Source organism: Sciurus carolinensis, chromosome 11 (assembly GCF_902686445.1).
Source record: "Sciurus carolinensis chromosome 11, mSciCar1.2, whole genome shotgun sequence".
Taxonomy (NCBI): Eukaryota; Metazoa; Chordata; class Mammalia; order Rodentia; family Sciuridae; genus Sciurus; species Sciurus carolinensis.
Window position 1 is genome coordinate 16367644 of NC_062223.1, and position 19054 is coordinate 16386697.

The following is a 19054-nucleotide window of genomic DNA, read 5'->3' on the forward strand; positions in this document are numbered from 1 at the left end:
GACTGAGTTTAGGCTTATTTATAGGACCAATTCTGTGAATTATGGGAGAAAAATAGCTGTATCATGTTTAATATACAAATAAGAAGGAGATAAATGACTTTTCCAAAGAGATAGAAAGGATGAATGTTAGATTTGGAAGCTGATCCATGATAATGTTCTTTTCCCCATTTCTTCCTGTTTTAGAGAACTTGGAACCCTTTGACTGCCACCTGAGACAGAGCTCTACTAATACCACTGATGCCATGATCTGTGGCTGATTTTATGATTTCTGTCTTCCTATTCTGGATTGACTGTTATTTTTCCTGCCGAAAACTGGTAAACTCTATCTTCTGTAGATAGTTTGCTATCTACTAAAGTAATGCCTGGGAGGCCGGGGGAAGCTAGAGATACTCTGACTTACCCGAAAAGAGAAATAGATGGTTCAACGTGTTAAAAAAAAAGAAAACAAGGTAAGAGCACAACCAAAATACATAACTCCCACAAGGACAGAACTTTGAGTTTCTCATGACAAAATCTTATATCTCCAAAAACTGAACAAAAATAGAAGACACATGATGCTCCAATTGATCAGGTCCCACTTTCTTCTCATATTACCTTCTTATTATTGATAACAAACAAATGCTCAGAAGAGTGAAGTGATACTGTTTTAAGCTACAATATGGTATCAAATGAATTACCCACCTTTGAAACCTTCCCCCATAACCTCATGATTACTACTGCTAACACCTTTCCACATGTGGACAGAGATGTGGGTGAGAGTAGAGCCTTGTGGTTAGGTGGAAGGGGGAAATAACTCTCAAATATTTCTCTTACTTACTCTACAATTTTAGATATCACATAACTTCTCAGATTTTCAATTTCCTAACAGTGAAATAAGAATAATAATGCCACCTGCCTGACACACACCACACACCCACACATCCCCCCCCCATTTATAGGTAAAGTCCTTTCCACAGGTTGTAGAAGAGAATATATGTTAAAGGTGGACCTGGGTGTTAAAGGCTGCAGTAAATGTGTTCAGGGGTTGACTTCTAAGGTGCAGTTATCAGAGACTGAGAAGTTGAATGATAGGGAATGGTGGTTAGTATTGGGCAAATAGCTTTCATAAGCTGTAGCTCCAATAAAGAAACCTGGAAGATTTAAAGAAACCTGAACAGATTTAAATAAAACATGTTACAACGTGGAACTTGCCACCAAAACCGATCTGAGAGCCCATTACCTGGAATTGTTCAGAGCTCCTCTCCTCTCTGTGCAATGGCAGGACAGTAATGAGGGAAAGGATGAGTTTAAGCAAAATGAACTATTTTTCCTAACTAAAATGTGGACTTTAAGGAAGGAAATTTAAAAAGAAGTGGCTCACATGGAACTGCAAGAGCAGTAATCATATGCTTGGAGTGTGGACTGGCTGAGAAACAGAGAGCACAGAAAACCTGTGGCCCTAAGGGGAGAAAAGGCGAATTGGAGAGAGAGCTTCAAGACTTTGCAGTCACCCACAGTGAAGCCCTGTGTGACGGCATATACCTAGATCCAAACAAACACAAGGAACAATAGCATATCACACAATGTTATATGTATTCATTTTGTATGAAGTAATTCATTTAATTCTTGTGATGATTCCTGAAAATACATCTTGTAACTGGCTTCATTTTGCAGATAGAAATACGATTTTCACGAAGTTAAGTCAGGTCCAGAGAGGGTAAGATTGATCTGTGTCTCTTCCTGGAACCTCCACTCCACATCTGCTCAGTCTGGTGATAAAGCTCTCAGAACTGCTATGCAGTTGGAACATGCTCCCCTCCCCCTGTTTATTCCACATCTACACATAGGAGTGTGCTATGAAGATTCAGGGATGAAACTCATCTATGATCTACACTTTAAACACATGATTGTCAATAGGTGCTGATGATCTATTGATGATAACTATGAGATTGTGGGAAAAATTTAAAATGCAGTTCAAAGCTTGTTAATTCATTTAGAATATTTTTGGTTGAACTGGTCCTTTCACTCATGACCGGTTGTTGTCTGGATTGTTTCTCCTCAAAGGAGACTCAAACATAGGGAGCAAGATGAAATTATCACCTAATCACCCAGTTCACTGTGAAACCTGAGACACTGACTTTGGAACAAAGGAGACAAAGAGCAATTGTAAAATGAAGTAAATACACCTTGATTCAAATTCAGTTTAGATCGTCAGACTTAGGTACCACTAAACGTAGGTTAAACATTGGAATGGGCCAAGGTAGTGATTAGCCAACAATACCTGTCTACATATCCATTCCTTTCTAAACCTATTGTTCTTCTTAATTTGCATGAGCATAGCAACCAACCAAACTCATAACATTCTTGAGAGGAAAGAGACACTGCACATTTAAAGTGTCCAGGTCAGGTTTTGACAGATTTCAGGTTTCAGTATCTCCTCTGCTCAGGAGACATGGAAGGACTGATACTTTCATCCAGATGAGTATTTTGGTAAAGTTATTAAATCGAGTACATCTCAGAAAAAATTTATACAATTCTAAATTGGAAAGGTGATTAATAAAAAGTCCTTAGATTCCTAACATTTAATTCCATATGTAATTAATGAGCCAAATTTGGTCTTCAATTCCATGCTTTTTTTGAAGACACTCAAAGTAGAAGTAATGAACAAAGAAATAATAGATCTCCAACTTTTACTTTCCAACTTCATTTAATTTTGTTATAATTCTTTTCATTTTTTTTCCTTGACCATTGAACATCTAGAGATTCTCAGACAAGACAAATGGAGAACAGGACAGAAGTGACAGAGTTCATCCTGCTGGGACTGACCAGTGACCCAGGTCTGCAGCTTCCCCTCTTTCTGACGTTCCTGCTCATCTACACCATCACTCTGGTTGGGAACATGGTGCTGATCCTGTTGATTGTCTTTGACTCCCGTCTCCACCCTCCCATGTACTTCTTCCTTGGCAACCTGTCTCTGGTGGACGTTTGCTACTCCTCAGCTGTCACTCCCACGGTCATGGCTGGGCTCCTTGTAGGAGACAAGGTTGTACCCTACAATGCTTGTGCTGCTCAGATGTTCTTTTTCACAGGTTTTGTTACTGTGGAAAATTTCCTGTTGTCCTCAATGGCCTATGATCGCTATGCAGCAGTGTGCAAGCCCCTGCACTACACCACCACCATGACAACCAGGGTGTGTGTGTGTCTGGTAGTAGGCTGTTATGTCTGTGGATTTTTGAGTGCCTCAGTCTACATTGGGGACACATTCAGTCTCACCTTCTGCAAGTCCAACGTGGTCCATCATTTCTTCTGTGATATTCCAGCAGTCATGGCTCTCTCTTGCTCTGATAGGCAAGTACATGAGCTGGTTCTTGTTTTTGTAGCCAGTTTTGTTATCTTTTTTGCTCTACTTGTTATCTTAATATCCTATGTATTGATTTTTATCACCATCCTAAAGATGCACTCAGGTGCAGGACACAGGAAGGCTATCTCCACCTGTGCCCCCACTTCACTGCTATCTCCATTTTCTACAGCACTGCTATCTTCATGTACTTACAGCCCAGCTCCAGTCATTCTATGGACACTGACAAAATCGCATCTGTGTTCTACACTATGGTCATCCCCATGCTGAACCCTGTGGTCTACAGCCTCAGGAACAAAGAGGTCAAGAGTGCTTTCTCAAAGATTGTTTTCGAGGCAAAATAATCTTTAGGGTTTTTATTTAAACTTGTAGAAATGCACATTTTCTGGATTTATTCCTCTCAGAACTTCTCCATGTACAAATTTACATTTTAAAAGCCACACAAATTCAAGTTTCTGAAGTGATACCTTTACTTCTACCATGACTGTCTAGGAAAAAGGAAATAGTATATTCAGGATCATAATACCTGAATCAGACTGTTGATGATAACTTGGGACCTGCTTGTCAAATATTTTATTAAATTTTTCAATATATCCAATCATTTCTCATGCAATTTTTTTAAACCGCATGTCAATGCAAATATACATACAATGAATGCATAAAGAAATCCTCAAACAAGCAAATTGCATGCAGGTGTCCAATGAGGGCACCTACACGTGGTGGTGACAAATTTTCCAGAATTAAATGTAAAGTGTCTGTTTCTGGTGGTTTGCCGCATCTATTTCCTGCCACTCTGACATTTGACACGACTCTGTTGGAGTAGAGGATCCGACACTTGAAACAATCTGTTGGAATAGAGGACTCAACACTGACATGGTTCTGTTGATCGTCCTCCCTCTTGGGGGCCATAGGCGTGGCGTCTCCATGTGTAGTTGCTTTTTAATATTAATAATCAATATATCATTAGAAATTTGTTGGAAAACATTGGGAAGGTTTTACTGTATTGGGACACAAAATAGTGCACAATGAAAATTTAGCAGTAATACATAGATAAATATGTGAAAATAAAAAATTGTAGCTGTGCTTGAGTTTAAAGGAGCCTGTGATTGCTTTGGTATAACAATTTCTAAATGTAGATGGATAAGGAGGCATTCCTCTAAGCTTGGATGCAGTGTTTAGCCTTTGTTGCTTTCCTAGTTTTAATAGTTGATTCTAGAGATACTTTACATAATAAAAACATTTAGGTTAGTCATAAATATAATTTGTGCTTTTCCTATGTTTAGTCTAATTCTTTGAGAATCAGAATAAGATTGTAGTCCGCCTTATATGAATTAAAATAGACTAAATATTAACTAAAATTTGATTCCTTTGCCCTTTAATAATAGTAAAAACTTTTCACTCTTAAATACTGGAGTCATGGTGGGGGAGTTTCTCAGAAAATCTAGTGATGTGTTTGTTCTGAAGGTTGAAGGCTGGCAGATCATGGTGCCTCAGTTTAGCTGGGAGACAAGGTTGTTTTAGTTTAGTTGGGAGACAAGTTTGTTTCAGTTTAGCTGGGAGACAAGGTTGTTTTAATCTAGCTGGGAAATAAGGTTGTTTTGGTCTGGGCTGTCATACAGAGAGAATGTATACTTTCAGAAGAAGCATAAATTGTACTTTTGAAGGTTTTTCTTATTTTAAACTAACCAAAAATGATACAGTCATTACTAAAGAAAAATATCTATAAAAAGACTGGCAGCAGAACAAAGACAGACTCAGCCTCAGAACGCTTGGTGTCTCTGTCTGCTATTTCTCCACTGCACTGACGCCTCCCATCCACCTAGGACCCCCGACCACTGCTAGGGCTGGACCCTGGCAGTGGTTAACTTTTTTGTGTTAGTTTTTCTGGGATGAGAGATACTCTGGTAGCCAGTAACAGTTTTCTTTGTGTGTCTGTGAGGATAATCATCAAAAAGACTACCATTTGAAGTGATAACTTGGGAAAGGAGGTCTGCCGTGGTGTTTGTGGGTAACCAGCATGCAGTCCATCGAGGGCTGGCCTGTGGAACAAAAATAGGGGAAGAGCACACGGTCTCCTCCCTCTCCCCAGGTGGTGCCTCCAGGCTTCCTCTCGTGGACCTCAGAGCCACTGTCTCAAGTCCTCATTCTCACACCGGCACTCCCCTGCCCCCTCACTCTCAGGCCTTTGCACTCACACTGTTACCCAGCCTCCCTGGTTCCTGGCTTGCAGGTAGCAGCACGGCACTTCTTCACTTCCGCAGTCACGTGATCCCATAGCTACAGTACATCTCCTCTTGCCTGTGTTGACATATCTTACTGATTGTTCCACTGGGGAGCTCTCACCTGTAGACTAGAGCTTAATAATTAACTTAATTTTCAATGTGTGTATTTCAATATGAATTTATATATAACATTTTCACCTTTTCATACAACTCTAAATGTCTGGATTTGAGAAAAACATTATTTATCTATTTTTAATGTTTTTGTTAATGAATTGTAGTTAAACATAATAATTGCATTCATTTTGAGATAATCATGCATGTATGGAATGTGGTTTGCTCTGTTTCAGTTCCCAGTACTTCCTTTTTCCTTCCTCTCCCCTCTCCCTGTTTCTCTCCTTTGATTTTGTGGGTCTTCCTTCTACTTAGTTATTGTTATTTTTCCACAGGTGCTTTATAGATATACATAAAAGAAAACTTCACTGTGGTATATGCATATATGTGCATAGCATAATTTGGCCAAATTTATTCCAAAGTTACTCCCTTTTCCAAACCTTCCTTCCTTTCCTTCTACCCCCTTCTCTATTCCACTTATCTTTGAACCCTCTTCTATTTTCATGGGATACCCCCTTTTTGCATTTAAAAAATTTCTTCTCTAGTTTCCACATATGCGAGAAGTCAACCCTTGATCTTCTGAGTCTGGCTTATTAGCATCATGTTCTCTAGTTCCTTCCATTTTCCAGCAAATGTCATAATTTTATTCTTCTTTATGCATGAGTAAAAGTCCATTTTACCACATTTTCTTTATCCATTCATCTTTTGACAGGCACCAGGACTGATTTCATAACTTGGCTGTTGTGAACTGCAGTTCTATGAACACTGATGAGCCAGTATCACTACAGTGTTCTGATTTTAGTTCTTTGGGATAAATACTAAGGAGTCATATTGTGGTTTCATTCCTAGTCTTTGAAGATATGTTATTAAGTCAAAGTATATGCTTTTTAATTTTTTTTATTTTTCACTGTTTGAAAGTATATGATTTTTCTTTGCACTTTTTAACAAGGGATTTTTTTTCTTTCTTTTTTATTGTAAACAAATGGGATACACATTGTTTCTCTGTTTGTACATGGCATAAAGGCATACCATTTGTGTAATCATACATTTACAAGTGATTGTAAGGTAAGAACACCAACAAAATAGTGAAACTAGGTGGATAAGAAGACTCTCCAGTTTCACTCCATTCATTTCCTCCCATGTTGTGCTTTTCATAGCCTTTTTTTTTATTGTAAACAAATGGGATACATGTTGTTTCTCTGTTTGTACATGGCACAAAGGCATACCATTTGTGTAATCATAAATTTACATAGGGTAATGTTGTTTGATTCATTCTGTTATTTTTTCCTTCCCCCGCACCCTTCCCACCCCTCTTTTCCCTCTGTACAGTCCTTCCTTCCCCCATTCTTGCCTCCGTCCCTAACCCTAACTCTAACCCTAACACTAACTCCTCCCACCCCCCCATTATGTGTCATCATCCACTTATTAGCGATATCATTCGTCCATTGGTTTTTTGAGATTGGTTTATCTCACTTGGCATGATATTCTCCAATTTCATCCATTTGCCTGCAAATGCCATAATTTTATCATTCTTTATGGCTGAGTAATATCCCATTGTATATATATACCACAGTTTCTTTATCCATTCATCAATTGAAGGACATCTAGGTTGGTTCCACAATCTGGCTATTGTGAACTGAGCAGCTATGAACATTGATGTGGCTGTATCTCTGTAATATGCTGATTTTAAGTCCTTTGGGTATAGGCCAAGGAGTGGGATAGCTGGGTCAAATGGTGGTTCCATTCCAAGTTTTCTAAGGAGTCTCCATGCTGCTTTCCAGAGTGGCTGCACTAATTTGCAGCCCCACCAGCAATGTATGAGTGTACCTTTCTCCCCACATCCTCACCAACACCTGTTGTTGCTTGTATTCTTGATGATCACCATTCTAATTGGGGTGAGATGGAATCTTAGGGTGGTTTTGATTTGCATTTCTCTTATTACTAGAGATGTTGAACATTTTCCCATATGTCTGTTGATTGCTTGTAGATCTTCTTCTGTGAAGTGTCTATTCATTTCCTTAGCCCATTTTTCGATTGGATTATTTGCATTCTTGGTGTAGAGTTTTTTGAGTTCTTTATAGATTCTGGAGATTAGTGCTCTATCTGAAGCATGCGTGGTAAAGATTTTCTCCCACTCTGTAGGCTCTTTCTTTGCATTGCTGATAGTTTCCTTTGCTGAGAGAAAGCTTTTTAGTTTGAATCTATCCCAGTTATTGATTCTTGCTTTTATTTCTTATGCTATGGGAGTCCTGTTGAGGAAGTCTGGTCCTAAGCCGACATGTTGAAGCTCTGGACCTACTTTTTCTTCTATAAGATGCAAGGTCTCTGGTCTGATTCCGAGGTCCTTAATCCATTTTGAGTTTAGTTTCGTGCATGGTGAGAGATATGGGTTTAGTTTCATTCTGTTGCATATGGATTTCCAATTCTCCCAGCACCATTTGTTGAAGAGGCTATCTTTTCTCCATTGCATATTTTTGGCCCCTTTGTCTAGTATGAGAAAATTGTATTTATTTGGGTTTGTGTCCGTGTCCTCTATTCTGTACCATTGATCCACCTTTCTATTTTGGTACCAATACCATGCCGTTTTTGTTACTATTGCTTTGTAGTAGAGTTGAAGATCTGGTATTGCGATACCCCCTGCTTCACTCTTTCTGCCAAGGATTGCTTTAGCTATTCTGGGTTTTTTATTCTTCCAAATGAATTTCGTAATTGCTTGCTCTATTTCTGTAAGGTACATCATTGGGATTTTAATTGGAATTGCATTGAATCTGTATAGCACTTTTGGTAGTATGGCCATTTTGACAATATTAATTCTTCCTATCCAAGAACATGGGAGATCTTTCCATCTTCTGAGGTTTTCTTTAATTTCTTTCTTTAGTGTTCTGTAGTTCTCATTGTAGAGGTCTTTCACCTCTTTTGTGAGATTGATTCCCAAGTATTTTATTTTTTTCGATGCTAACAAGGGATTTTTGAATCTAACATCTCATATGAATTAATGTTTCTGTTTGAGTCATTTGATATAATCGATATGTCCGTATTTTAATTTCCAGAAGGATAACATAGCTAGAGTACCAGAATGCTAAGAAAAACTAGAAATATATTAATTTATTCATTAAATACTACCATTTTCAGACTTGAAAATTAATACTGAGAAACACACAGTTCTTCCCGCTGGAACTTACCAATGACCCAGAGCTACATAGTCTCTTTATTTTTTTATAACATTTTCTTTCATTTGTGTCATCACTGTGGTTGGGAAACTAGGGATGATTATATTGATTGTATTGATTATCTTGGACCCTTTAGCTCCATACTTCTACTTTTTTTTTTTTTTTTTTTACATAAAAGACAGTTTTTGACCTATAGGAGGTATAGACTCCAACACAATAATACTTGGGGACTTTAACACTCTACCTTCAGTGATGAACAGATCTTCCAGACAAAAATCAACACAGGTAGAGCAGAATTTAATGTTTCCTAACCTAATGAACCAAAGGGATATCTATAGCACATTCCATCCATGAACTGTGCTCAGCAGATGCAAAATGAACATTCTTCTCATCAGCATTTGGACTATCTCCAGAATTAATCACAAGATAGGGCACAAACCAAGTTTCAACAATTTCCGTAAAAAATTGAAACCCTATTGAACCTTTTCTGACCACAAAACCTGAAAATAGAAATCAATAACAAGTAAGAACCCGTTGGAAAAGTTTCACTTATTTGGAAAGTATAAAAATAAATGGAAATTAACCTATTTTTGAACAACCAGTGGATCTAGAAAGAAACCAGGAAGAACTTTAAAAAATTTACTGAAACAAATAAAGTTGGAATTATAATGCACCAAACTCTGTTGGATACAGTAAAAGCAATACCAAGAGGGAAGGTTATAGCAATTTGTGTCCATATCAAATTTTGGCAAAAAGATCCCAAACAAACAACTTATTTCTGCAACTCGAGGAACTAAAAGAATAAGACCAACCAAATCAAAGATAATAAAGGAAATACATGTTAAGGATCAGAGCAGAAATAAAGGAGACACTTAATGTGCTTTACAAGAATGTGCAGAGAAGGGAATCCTGGCACACTTCTGGTGAGGATGCATGTTAGCACAGCCATTGTAGAAGACTGTATGGAGGTTTCTCATAAAATTGAGAATAGTACTACCATATGATCCAGCAATTCCCCTACTGAGGATAAATTCAAAGGAAATGGAATCACTCTGTCAGAGACATCATTCACAGACGCTAAGGGATGGAAAACACCTAAGCATACATGAACTGCTGATATAGAAAATGTGCTACATAAATAGCATGGAATACAACTCAGTCATAAAGAGAATAAAACCCTGTCATCTGCATCAACATTGACTGAGCTGAAGATCGTTATGTCAAGTTGTCAAGTGAATGAAGCCAGACTAAAATACAACAAAAAGCAAAGAAAAACAAAAAGCAACAACAACAAAAACCCCAACAATCATCCCTCTGTGAATCTCGATAAGTCAATTTCAATGAAGTTGAGAATTGAACAGTGGTTACCAGAGACTGGAGAGAGTAGGGGGTAAGAGGGAGGGAGAGAGAGAGGTTAACCATTGGGTACTAATTTATAGTTATGTACAGTAAGAAGTTCCGAGTGCCATTTCACTGTAAGGTGACTACACATAATGCCTTCATACTTGTCACTTTAAAAAGCCAGAAGAAAGGATTTTGAATGTTTTCATCACAAAGAAATGATGTTTGAGGAGTTCATCATGTTTAACCTGATTTAAATATCACACAATATGTGCATGTGTAGAAAAATCTCGTGATGTCTAATCAATATGTACAATTTTCAGGTTTTCACTTATAAGTTTGAACCAAATTTCATTTTTAAAATAAAATAACCAGCTTGATTCCTAGAGGCATGTTAATTGCTTCTTAGGAAAGCAGGATGAGGAGCTGTTGAAAATCTCATGGGAAAGATCTTCAGAGGTCTCCGAGTCTGTATAAGACTCCCCAGATCTGCATGCCTGAGCCTCTGAAACTCCAGGGATCAACAGCACCTTGTTTCAGAGGGTACACCTGTGTGCCCTGCCCATTGGTCATCACTTATTCGTCTGAAGGGTAATCCTCATTATTCTTGTGGGCCTGAGGATTTGCTATGACCCCTCATCCATGATCAGGGAAAATACTCAAACATAACAGGAACTCTGATCAACCTTTAAATAATAATCGCTCTGTGAGACATTTGTAAACCTGATTTAATTCTTCTTTAAGGTACTAGCTATAAACTGTGGAGGAGAAGTAATCTTATATCTATTCTATACAGGAGAAGGAAGGGAAGGGTTGTTCTTAGGGAACACAAAGAATTCATGGTAGATTTAGAACTTCATCCTTCTTAATTAACATTTTAATTTTTTAATTAGTTCATTACAGTTGCATATAGTATTGGGGTTGATTTTGGCATAATAATACAAACATGGAATATAGTTCTTTCCAATTATGTCCCCAGCACTTTCCCCTCCCTCCCCCTGTTCCCTCACCTCTACTCTGCTGGTCTTCCTTCTGTTTATTTTTATATTTTAAAAAACACACAGCTCCTCCTTACTTATCTCTCCTCATTTTTTCCTGCCTTAGAAAATTTGGGACCTTTGTTCACTGCTGGAAAGAGACTTCCTGTGATAGCACTTGTGAAATTTTCCATTGCTGATTTTATAATTTCAAACCCACTACTCTGGACTTCCTGTTCTTTCACTTCCAACAAAGTGGTAAGCTCTACATTCCAGTGAGAAGTGTAAGCCATGCCAAAGCAGGGCGGGGGGCTACCTGTGCCTGCTATGAATTATTTGAAAACAGAAAGAAATGTTTTCAGAATGTTTCTAAAAACTGAGGTGAGTTTATGTATAAATGCCAAAACGTCTGTCATGGAGACGTTAGTGAACAAATCTTGATTCTTTCTCAAGAAAATATGAATAAAATAAGACATGAAGCTTTGATTGACTAATGGCCTTATCTCGTTCACTCTATATCCAGATGCCATCAAAGTTTAAAACGCAAACACACACACACACACACACACACACACACACACACAATCTCAGAAGTGAAATGATCCTTCTTTGAACTATAAAATGGTCTTAAATGAATTAACAGACTCTGAATTGCATTTAGATCTTTCACCATAAGCTCAGGCTTATTCTTGGAGGTGGTTCTAACTCATGAATCTTGAGTCTTTCTCATTCTACTAGCTTGATTTTAGAGCATTAGGTAAGTTTCATATCCTCAGTTTCCTTACTGATGAAGTAATAATAATTCAACCTACTTTACAAGTGTACACATGCAACTCTTCCATGTAAATCCCTATCATTTGTTGCTGAACATGCCATAAGCCAAATTTGATCAAGCATGTTGTCTTCATGGGGCAGGTTTCTAAACTGAATTAGCCAAGTATTTACGAGAAAGATGGTAGGGGATTATATGTAGATGGTTTTTGATGGATGTATTTCTAAAGGTTCCAGTTCTAAAAATACAATTGAATACTATTTCTACAAAAGAACAATTTCAAATAAAATGTTACAACATGAATCCTGCCATTAAAACATATCTGTGAGCTAATGAAAGCTCATAAACTGAGACTTTCAACACTGGGTCTCTCTGATTTGGTTATGGTATGACACTCATTAGAGAAAAAAATGAGTTTTCAGAACAATGGACTACTATTCACATGGCAGCAATAAGGACAGACTAAGAAGCACTCAAGAGCACAGAAAATCTCATGGTGACAGTGGGAGAACAGAAAATGGGGTAAAAAGCTTAAAGACTTCAACTCATACAACTGAAGGTCTAGAAGTGAGCATTTGCCTTGATTAAAAAAAAAAGAAAGAAAAAGAAAAAATAATACTTGAATCATGCACCATTATTCCTCCCTAATACTAATGTAGTAGCTAACACTCCTCAGGCTGTGCTCAGCAACCTGCATCTTGTTGCTTCTGTGCATTTCCTTATTTAACTCTCATAAGGAACTCAAATTCGGTCTCCTTGCTGTCTTCAATTTGCAAATGGAAATTCGATGTTCAGAGGAGGTGGATTAGGACAGTTGCTGTTGGGTTGTAAACAGTGGGTCTGATTTGTCTCTCCAGGAACCAAGGCTATGTCTGTCATCTGATGACAGGTCTGTATTCAGAACCGATGCCTCTGCAGGCCAGGCATGCTCCCTCCATCTGGGGGATTCCTTCTCAGCTCTCATGTATAGAGATATTGTGTTGGGTCAGGAATGAACCTCAACTTCAACCAAATCAGAATTTCTGATTTTAGCTGCATTTCAGCCAGCACCTGCAGGTGAGGAGCAGACAACAAGCAGGAGGGTGTCAGAGGAGGCTGATGTGCAATTCAGAACCTGATTCATTCAGGACCATTTTGTGGTTGAACCAATTTTCAGTCACCAAAGAATTTTCCTACACTCTTATGGATTTTTGTTGGTGTCCCTCCACTGAGAAGCAAACATGGAGGAGAAGATGAATTTTTCACCTCATGTTTCACTTTCTTAGTTCACTGATGAAACTCAAACACTGAAGTTGAACCAAGCAGACCAGGGGTGTTGCAAATTCAGTAAAATCAGTTGGATTTAAATTCTGCTTAGACCATTACACACAGGATCCACTTATGATGGTTACAGGTTGGTCTGGGTCCAGAGCAGAGATGAGCAAATAATACTTGTGTGAATAAGAGGAAATTTCTTGACTTTGTGGGCTTCGTAGTTCAGATGAGTTTAACCACCAACCAAACTCAAACTATTGATGAGAGGAGATGATGAGGAGACATATAACGTACCTCCAGCAGTTCTTGGCAGGTGATCCACAAAAATGGTTTACTCCAACTGTGCTCAGGGGAAGAGCAGCAGCAGACAGACCCATTGTGACAAGTCCTTTTAGTCAAGTTATTAAATTGTGGATGTGTCAGTTTACAAATGTATAAATGTACAGTAAATTAGGGAAACCTATTCATTACAATTCCTCAGATTCAGCAGTATATAATCTGCATATAACTGACAAGCTGAATTTGGTTACAAGTCCATGCATTTTCTGGAGCTCCTGAAGTATGAGTTGTTGCCATGAAGAAAGAATATATCTTAGAATTTCAGATTCATTTCAATATCTTTAACATTTTATTCCCCTTTTTCTCAGGGCTGTAAAACATCTAGTGATTGTAAGATGACACTGATGGAGAACAGAACAGAAGTGACGGAGTTCATCCTGCTGGGACTGACCAGTGACCCAGGTCTGCAGCTTCCCCTCTTTCTGACATTCCTGCTCATCTACATCATCACTCTGGTTGGGAACCTGGGGATGATCCTGTTGATTGTCTTGGACTCCCGGCTCCACACTCCCATGTACTTCTTCCTTGGTAACCTATCTCTGGTGGACTTTGGTTACTCCTCAGCTGTCACTCCCACTGTCATGGCGGGGCTTCTTCCTGGAGATGAAATCATCTCCTACAATGCTTGTGTTGCTCAGATGTTCCTTTTTACAAGCTTTGCCACTGTGGAAAACTACCTCCTGGCCTCAATGGCCTATGATCGCTATGCAGCAGTGTGTAAGCCCCTGCACTACACCACCACCATGACAACCAGGGTGTGTGCATGCCTGGTCATAGGTTGCTATGTCTGTGGGTTTTTGAGTGCCTCAGTCTACACTGGGAACACATTCAGTCTCACCTTCTGCAAGTATAATGTTGTCCATCATTTCTTCTGTGATATCCCAGCAGTTATGGCTGTATCTTGCTCTAATACACATATTAATGAGCTAGTTCTTATATATGTAGCCAGCTTTACTATCTTTTTTGCTCTTCTTGTTATTTTAATATCCTACGTATTGATTTTTCTCACCATCCTAAAGATGCGCTCAGGTGCAGGACATCGGAAGGCTATCTCCACCTGTGCCTCCCACTTCACTGCCATTTCTATTTTCTATGGTACGATTATCTTTATGTATTTACAGCCCAGATCCAGTCATTCCTTGGATACTGCCAAAATCACATCTGTATTCTATACTTTGGTCATTCCTATGTTGAACCCTATGGTCTACAGCCTACGGAACAAAGAGGTGAAGAATGCATTCACAAAGATGGTTCTGCAGGGAAAGTAGCCTTTAGGACTGTGATATCACTTTTTGTGATCCACAGTACTGTTAGTGAGTCCTTCTAGAGCTTTCCATTTATTGAGTCACATCTTTAAAAATATAGTAAGTAAAGTTCTTGAAATGATACCTTTGTCTTCAAAATTCTGTAATCTAGATGGAAGGAAATATTATATTCAGAATTTAGTACTTGAATAAAAATATTTATGATGTCTTGGTTCTGCAAGTCAAAACTCTTACGATATATTGATTAGTCCAGTTTTTCCATGTAAGTTTTTCTACCCCAGGTTCTAAATGCCCAGGGGCTGTAGATGAGGACATGCACAAGTATATTTGGTAAATTTGTTGAAATTAAATGCAACATGACTACTTATTTATTTGTTAATTTTTCTGGATAAAGGAATATCCAGATAGCTAGAGAAACATTTTTCTATGGGGTATTTCCAAAAAGAGTACTTTTGAGGCCATAAACTTATCTAAGAATATCTTCTCTCATTAATTTGGATAGCCACCATCCCACTTGTGAAGGCTTCCCTGAGTAGAACTAATAGGTGAAGAAAGGAAACAATGAAACAATTTGTTTTTCTCTGTCTCTGTCTCTGTCTCTGTCTCTGTCTCTCTCTCTCTCTCTCTCTGTGCATGTGTGTGTGCATGTGTGTGCGTGTGTGTGTGTGTGTATGTTGCTCTTCTTTAACTGTATGTGCATGCTCTCACTCTTAGACATCAGAGCATGTGTGTGTGTGTGTGCGCGTGTGTGTGTATGTGTGTGTGTGTGTGTGTTTGTGTTGCTTTTCTTTGCTATGCATATGCATGCTCTTTTTCTTGGGCATCAGAGTTACTTGCTCTCAGAAACTTATCTCCCAGAATCACACAGTCCACACCACATCTCCTCTTTCTCAGGGCTTGGGACGCAGTGTAAATTGAACCCCCAGACTTTGTGTGTCTCCAGCTGCAGATAGCAGAGCATGGCACTTCTTCGATTCCAGGAGCACAAGGTCCTATGGTCATAGTAAATTTATACTCCTATTTGTACATGCATATTTTTAATCCTTTCTCTGACTAGACAGGACAATGACACAATTCAATATTTAATTGTGAACTAAAATGTAAATTCATATAAAATAGTTAAAAATTTCTTTCTTTATAATCCCCAGCATCCTAATTTGAGATAAGAAACCATGATATATTATTGAATGAAAGTATGTCCTTTTAATTACATATTTTAGCAAGGGACATAATTCAGTCACGTCATATAAATTAATATACAATCAATCAGTTCATGTTTCTATTTTTTAGGGATAAAGTAGTCAAATAGCAGAAAATGTAGGAAAAGTAATAATATTTTGCTGTATGTGTATTTATATATTAATTCCACTTATTCATTATTTGATAATTACACTGGTAGCCAATAATGTGCATGCTTGTATGTACTTTGAAATTTGTAATGTGGTCCATTCTTTCCTTTAGTTGACTTCTACTTTCTTGTTGCTCCCCAGCCTTTCTTCACTTTTTTCTCTCTGTTTTCTCTTTACAACTCCAAGCATTCTCAAGCCTCAGGGCCTTTGTACTTGTTATTTTCTGTGTGAAATGCTCTTTTGTTTCAGGTCTTTGTAGAAATGTTACCTGTCATACTGTCCATCCCTGATCACTTTATAAAATGTCACTTTCTGTTCACCACATAAGATACAATCAAAATTTGAGTACAAAGCACTCTGTTCATGCTTTTAGCTTTGACTCTGAGGGAGTTCAATATTATTAAAACTTAAGCAAAGGAATGTGCCTGCATAAGTAATTTCTTATCACAATGCAGTAGGGTCCTCAACATCACTGGGACTGAATGTATAAAGTTGGTCATGCTGGTACCGGTGGAGACAAACATTCATTTCTGCATATATAGTGATATTTATCCCATTGAATGCACTTCAAATTATTGTTTTAATGACTATTGAATAATAGAATAATATTGGGGTTATGGAAAAATTTCACAGGTAGCACAATGTCTAACTTATATATCAAACTCTGACAGGCAATAGTGGCCCCAAAATATTCACATGCTAATTTCCAAAAATTTTCAATATTATTCTCTGGGGCCTACACAGACTGCAGATATGATTAGGTAAAGGATTTCAAAAGTGAGAGATCATCGGGAATGTCCTTGGACCTCCAAGTCAATCCCATATATCTTCATAAATGGAAGTCTGAAGGATTTCATTACATACAAAAGTGGAGTCAGCAATGTGACCGCTCAAGCAAGAATGATATAGTGGAACTGGAAGTCATGGGATGTAGTAGGCACGAGAGGATGAAAGGGGCAAGAAATAGAATGTGCTCTAGAGATCATAAGGGACAATGACTCTGACACTTTTGATTTGAGTTCCATGAGATTGATCTCAGACTTCTAATTTCCAGGACTGTAGAAGAATCAATATGAGTTGTTGTAAGACTCAACATTTGCAGTCGTTTGTTACAGCAGCTACTTGAAACTTATACAAACTCACACCTGGCTTCTTCTCATCATAATCACAAATTACTATTGTATGTGAATTGGGGAGACACGAAAAATGAAACCATCTATTTCTGGGAATTTTCACTTTTGGAAGATTACTTGTTATTAATTCAATTTCTTCCCAGTGATAGGTGTATTTAGATTATCTCTTTCTTTGGAGTCAGTTTTGGTAGTGCATATCGTTCCAGTAATTTTTATTTTACCTATATTATCCAATATATTAGTGTACAGTATTCAATTCAGCTATAATCATTCTTATTTCCATAAGGTAAGTAGCTCTGTCCTCACATTCATTTGTGATTTAGTAATTGTATTTTCTCTACTTTTTATTATGGTCTAGAAAATTTTGTCTTTTAGGATAACCTTTCCACAGTTTCAGCTTTTGCTCATTAGTTTTTTCCCTTCTTTTTCTAGCTTCTTCTTCTTCTTTCTTTTTAAAAGAGAATCACTATTTTAATTTTTATTTTCTTCCTTCTGACACTTTCAGTTTAAGTCTCAATTTTTAATATTATGTCCTTAAAGTTTAAAGTTAGATTATTCCCTTGGGATAATTTGTGTTTTTCTAATATTCACATTTACAGTTATAGATTTCCTATAACCAGTACTGTTGCTAACTACTAAATATTTTGTTATGTTGTGATTTTATTTTATTTTTCTCAAACTATTTCAGAATATCTCCATTAATCTATTTTTACCCATTGACTTTTTTTGTTCTTCATATATATGAATATTCAAAGATTCCTTGTTATTGACTTCTATAACAATTGCATTGTGGTTGGCAAAAATACTTTATATGATTTTGAAATTTGTAAATTTATTGAGACCACTGCTTGGTCTAATATGTGGTTTATTCTAGGGAATGTTTCATCCACAACTGAGAATTCACAATTCTTGTTAACACTTGTTGGATTATGTGATTCACATTCTCTTCTTCTTACTAATTTTCTCTCTAACTTTTCTGTTCCTTGTTATATTGAGGAATTCCTCTCACGTTGAACTTTCATTTCTACCTTTAATTTTGGTAGCATTATCTTCATAAATTTTTGAGTTTCTGTTGTGAGAATACACCATCTTTTAAAAATTATATTGTCTTTTTTAATTGACCCTTCTATCAATATATATCTTTATTTCCTCTTTTAACAATTTTTGACTCACCACTCACTTGTCTAATAATAATCTCATTTGGTTATAAGTAGTATAGAATATAGAATGTTTTGCATACTTTCACTTTCATCCTAATTGTGGCTTTGAATGAACATTGGTCTTTTGTAAACATTAAACAGCTTAATCATGTTTTCTTAACATTAATTTCATTTTGTGCATGTTTTTAGGGGTTAATTCACAAATAATTAAGCAATTAATTATGGAAAAGAACTTACTTTGGTAATTTTGACATTTGCTTTTGTATGTCTTGTGAATTTTGTTCCTTGATTCTTCTTTTACATCTTCCTTTTGTGTTAACTTATTATTTGTTTGTTGTATGAATTTTATTCTTATGTGCTTTACAGTTAATTTTCTTAGTGGTTTATTATTCAGGGTTCTCCATAGAAACAGAACTACTAAGTTGCATGTGTCTGTGTGTGCTTGTGTAAATTTAATACAGAGGATGAGACAGGAGAGACAGAGACCAAGAGACAGAAAGTTCTACTATCAGAAATTGAATCTAGCCACCATGGAGACTAGCGAATGTAATAGGTAGTGTGACCTCCTGGTAAAGAGCCAGGAATGACTGACAGTGCAATAGTTCACAAGTCTGGGGTCACAGC

At 37.4% G+C, this 19054-nt stretch overlaps 1 protein-coding gene and 1 pseudogene across 1 annotated transcript; both read left to right on the forward strand.

Moving 5' to 3' along the window:
- Nucleotides 1–2758: 2758 nt before the first annotated feature.
- LOC124960068 (olfactory receptor 5B3-like) lies at nucleotides 2759–3681 on the forward strand (annotated as a pseudogene).
- Nucleotides 3682–13858: 10177 nt separating this feature from the next.
- LOC124958965 (olfactory receptor 5B3-like) lies at nucleotides 13859–14791 on the forward strand. Its single transcript, XM_047517587.1, has one exon. It carries the CDS (start codon nucleotides 13859–13861, stop codon nucleotides 14789–14791), a length of 933 nt encoding a protein of 310 aa, XP_047373543.1.
- Nucleotides 14792–19054: the final 4263 nt, after the last annotated feature.

What these genes read in the sequence shown, in the direction of transcription:
- LOC124958965 (XM_047517587.1), top strand. Translation starts at nt 13,859, where the DNA reads ATGACACTGATGGAGAACAGAACAGAAGTGACGGAGTTCATCCTGCTG.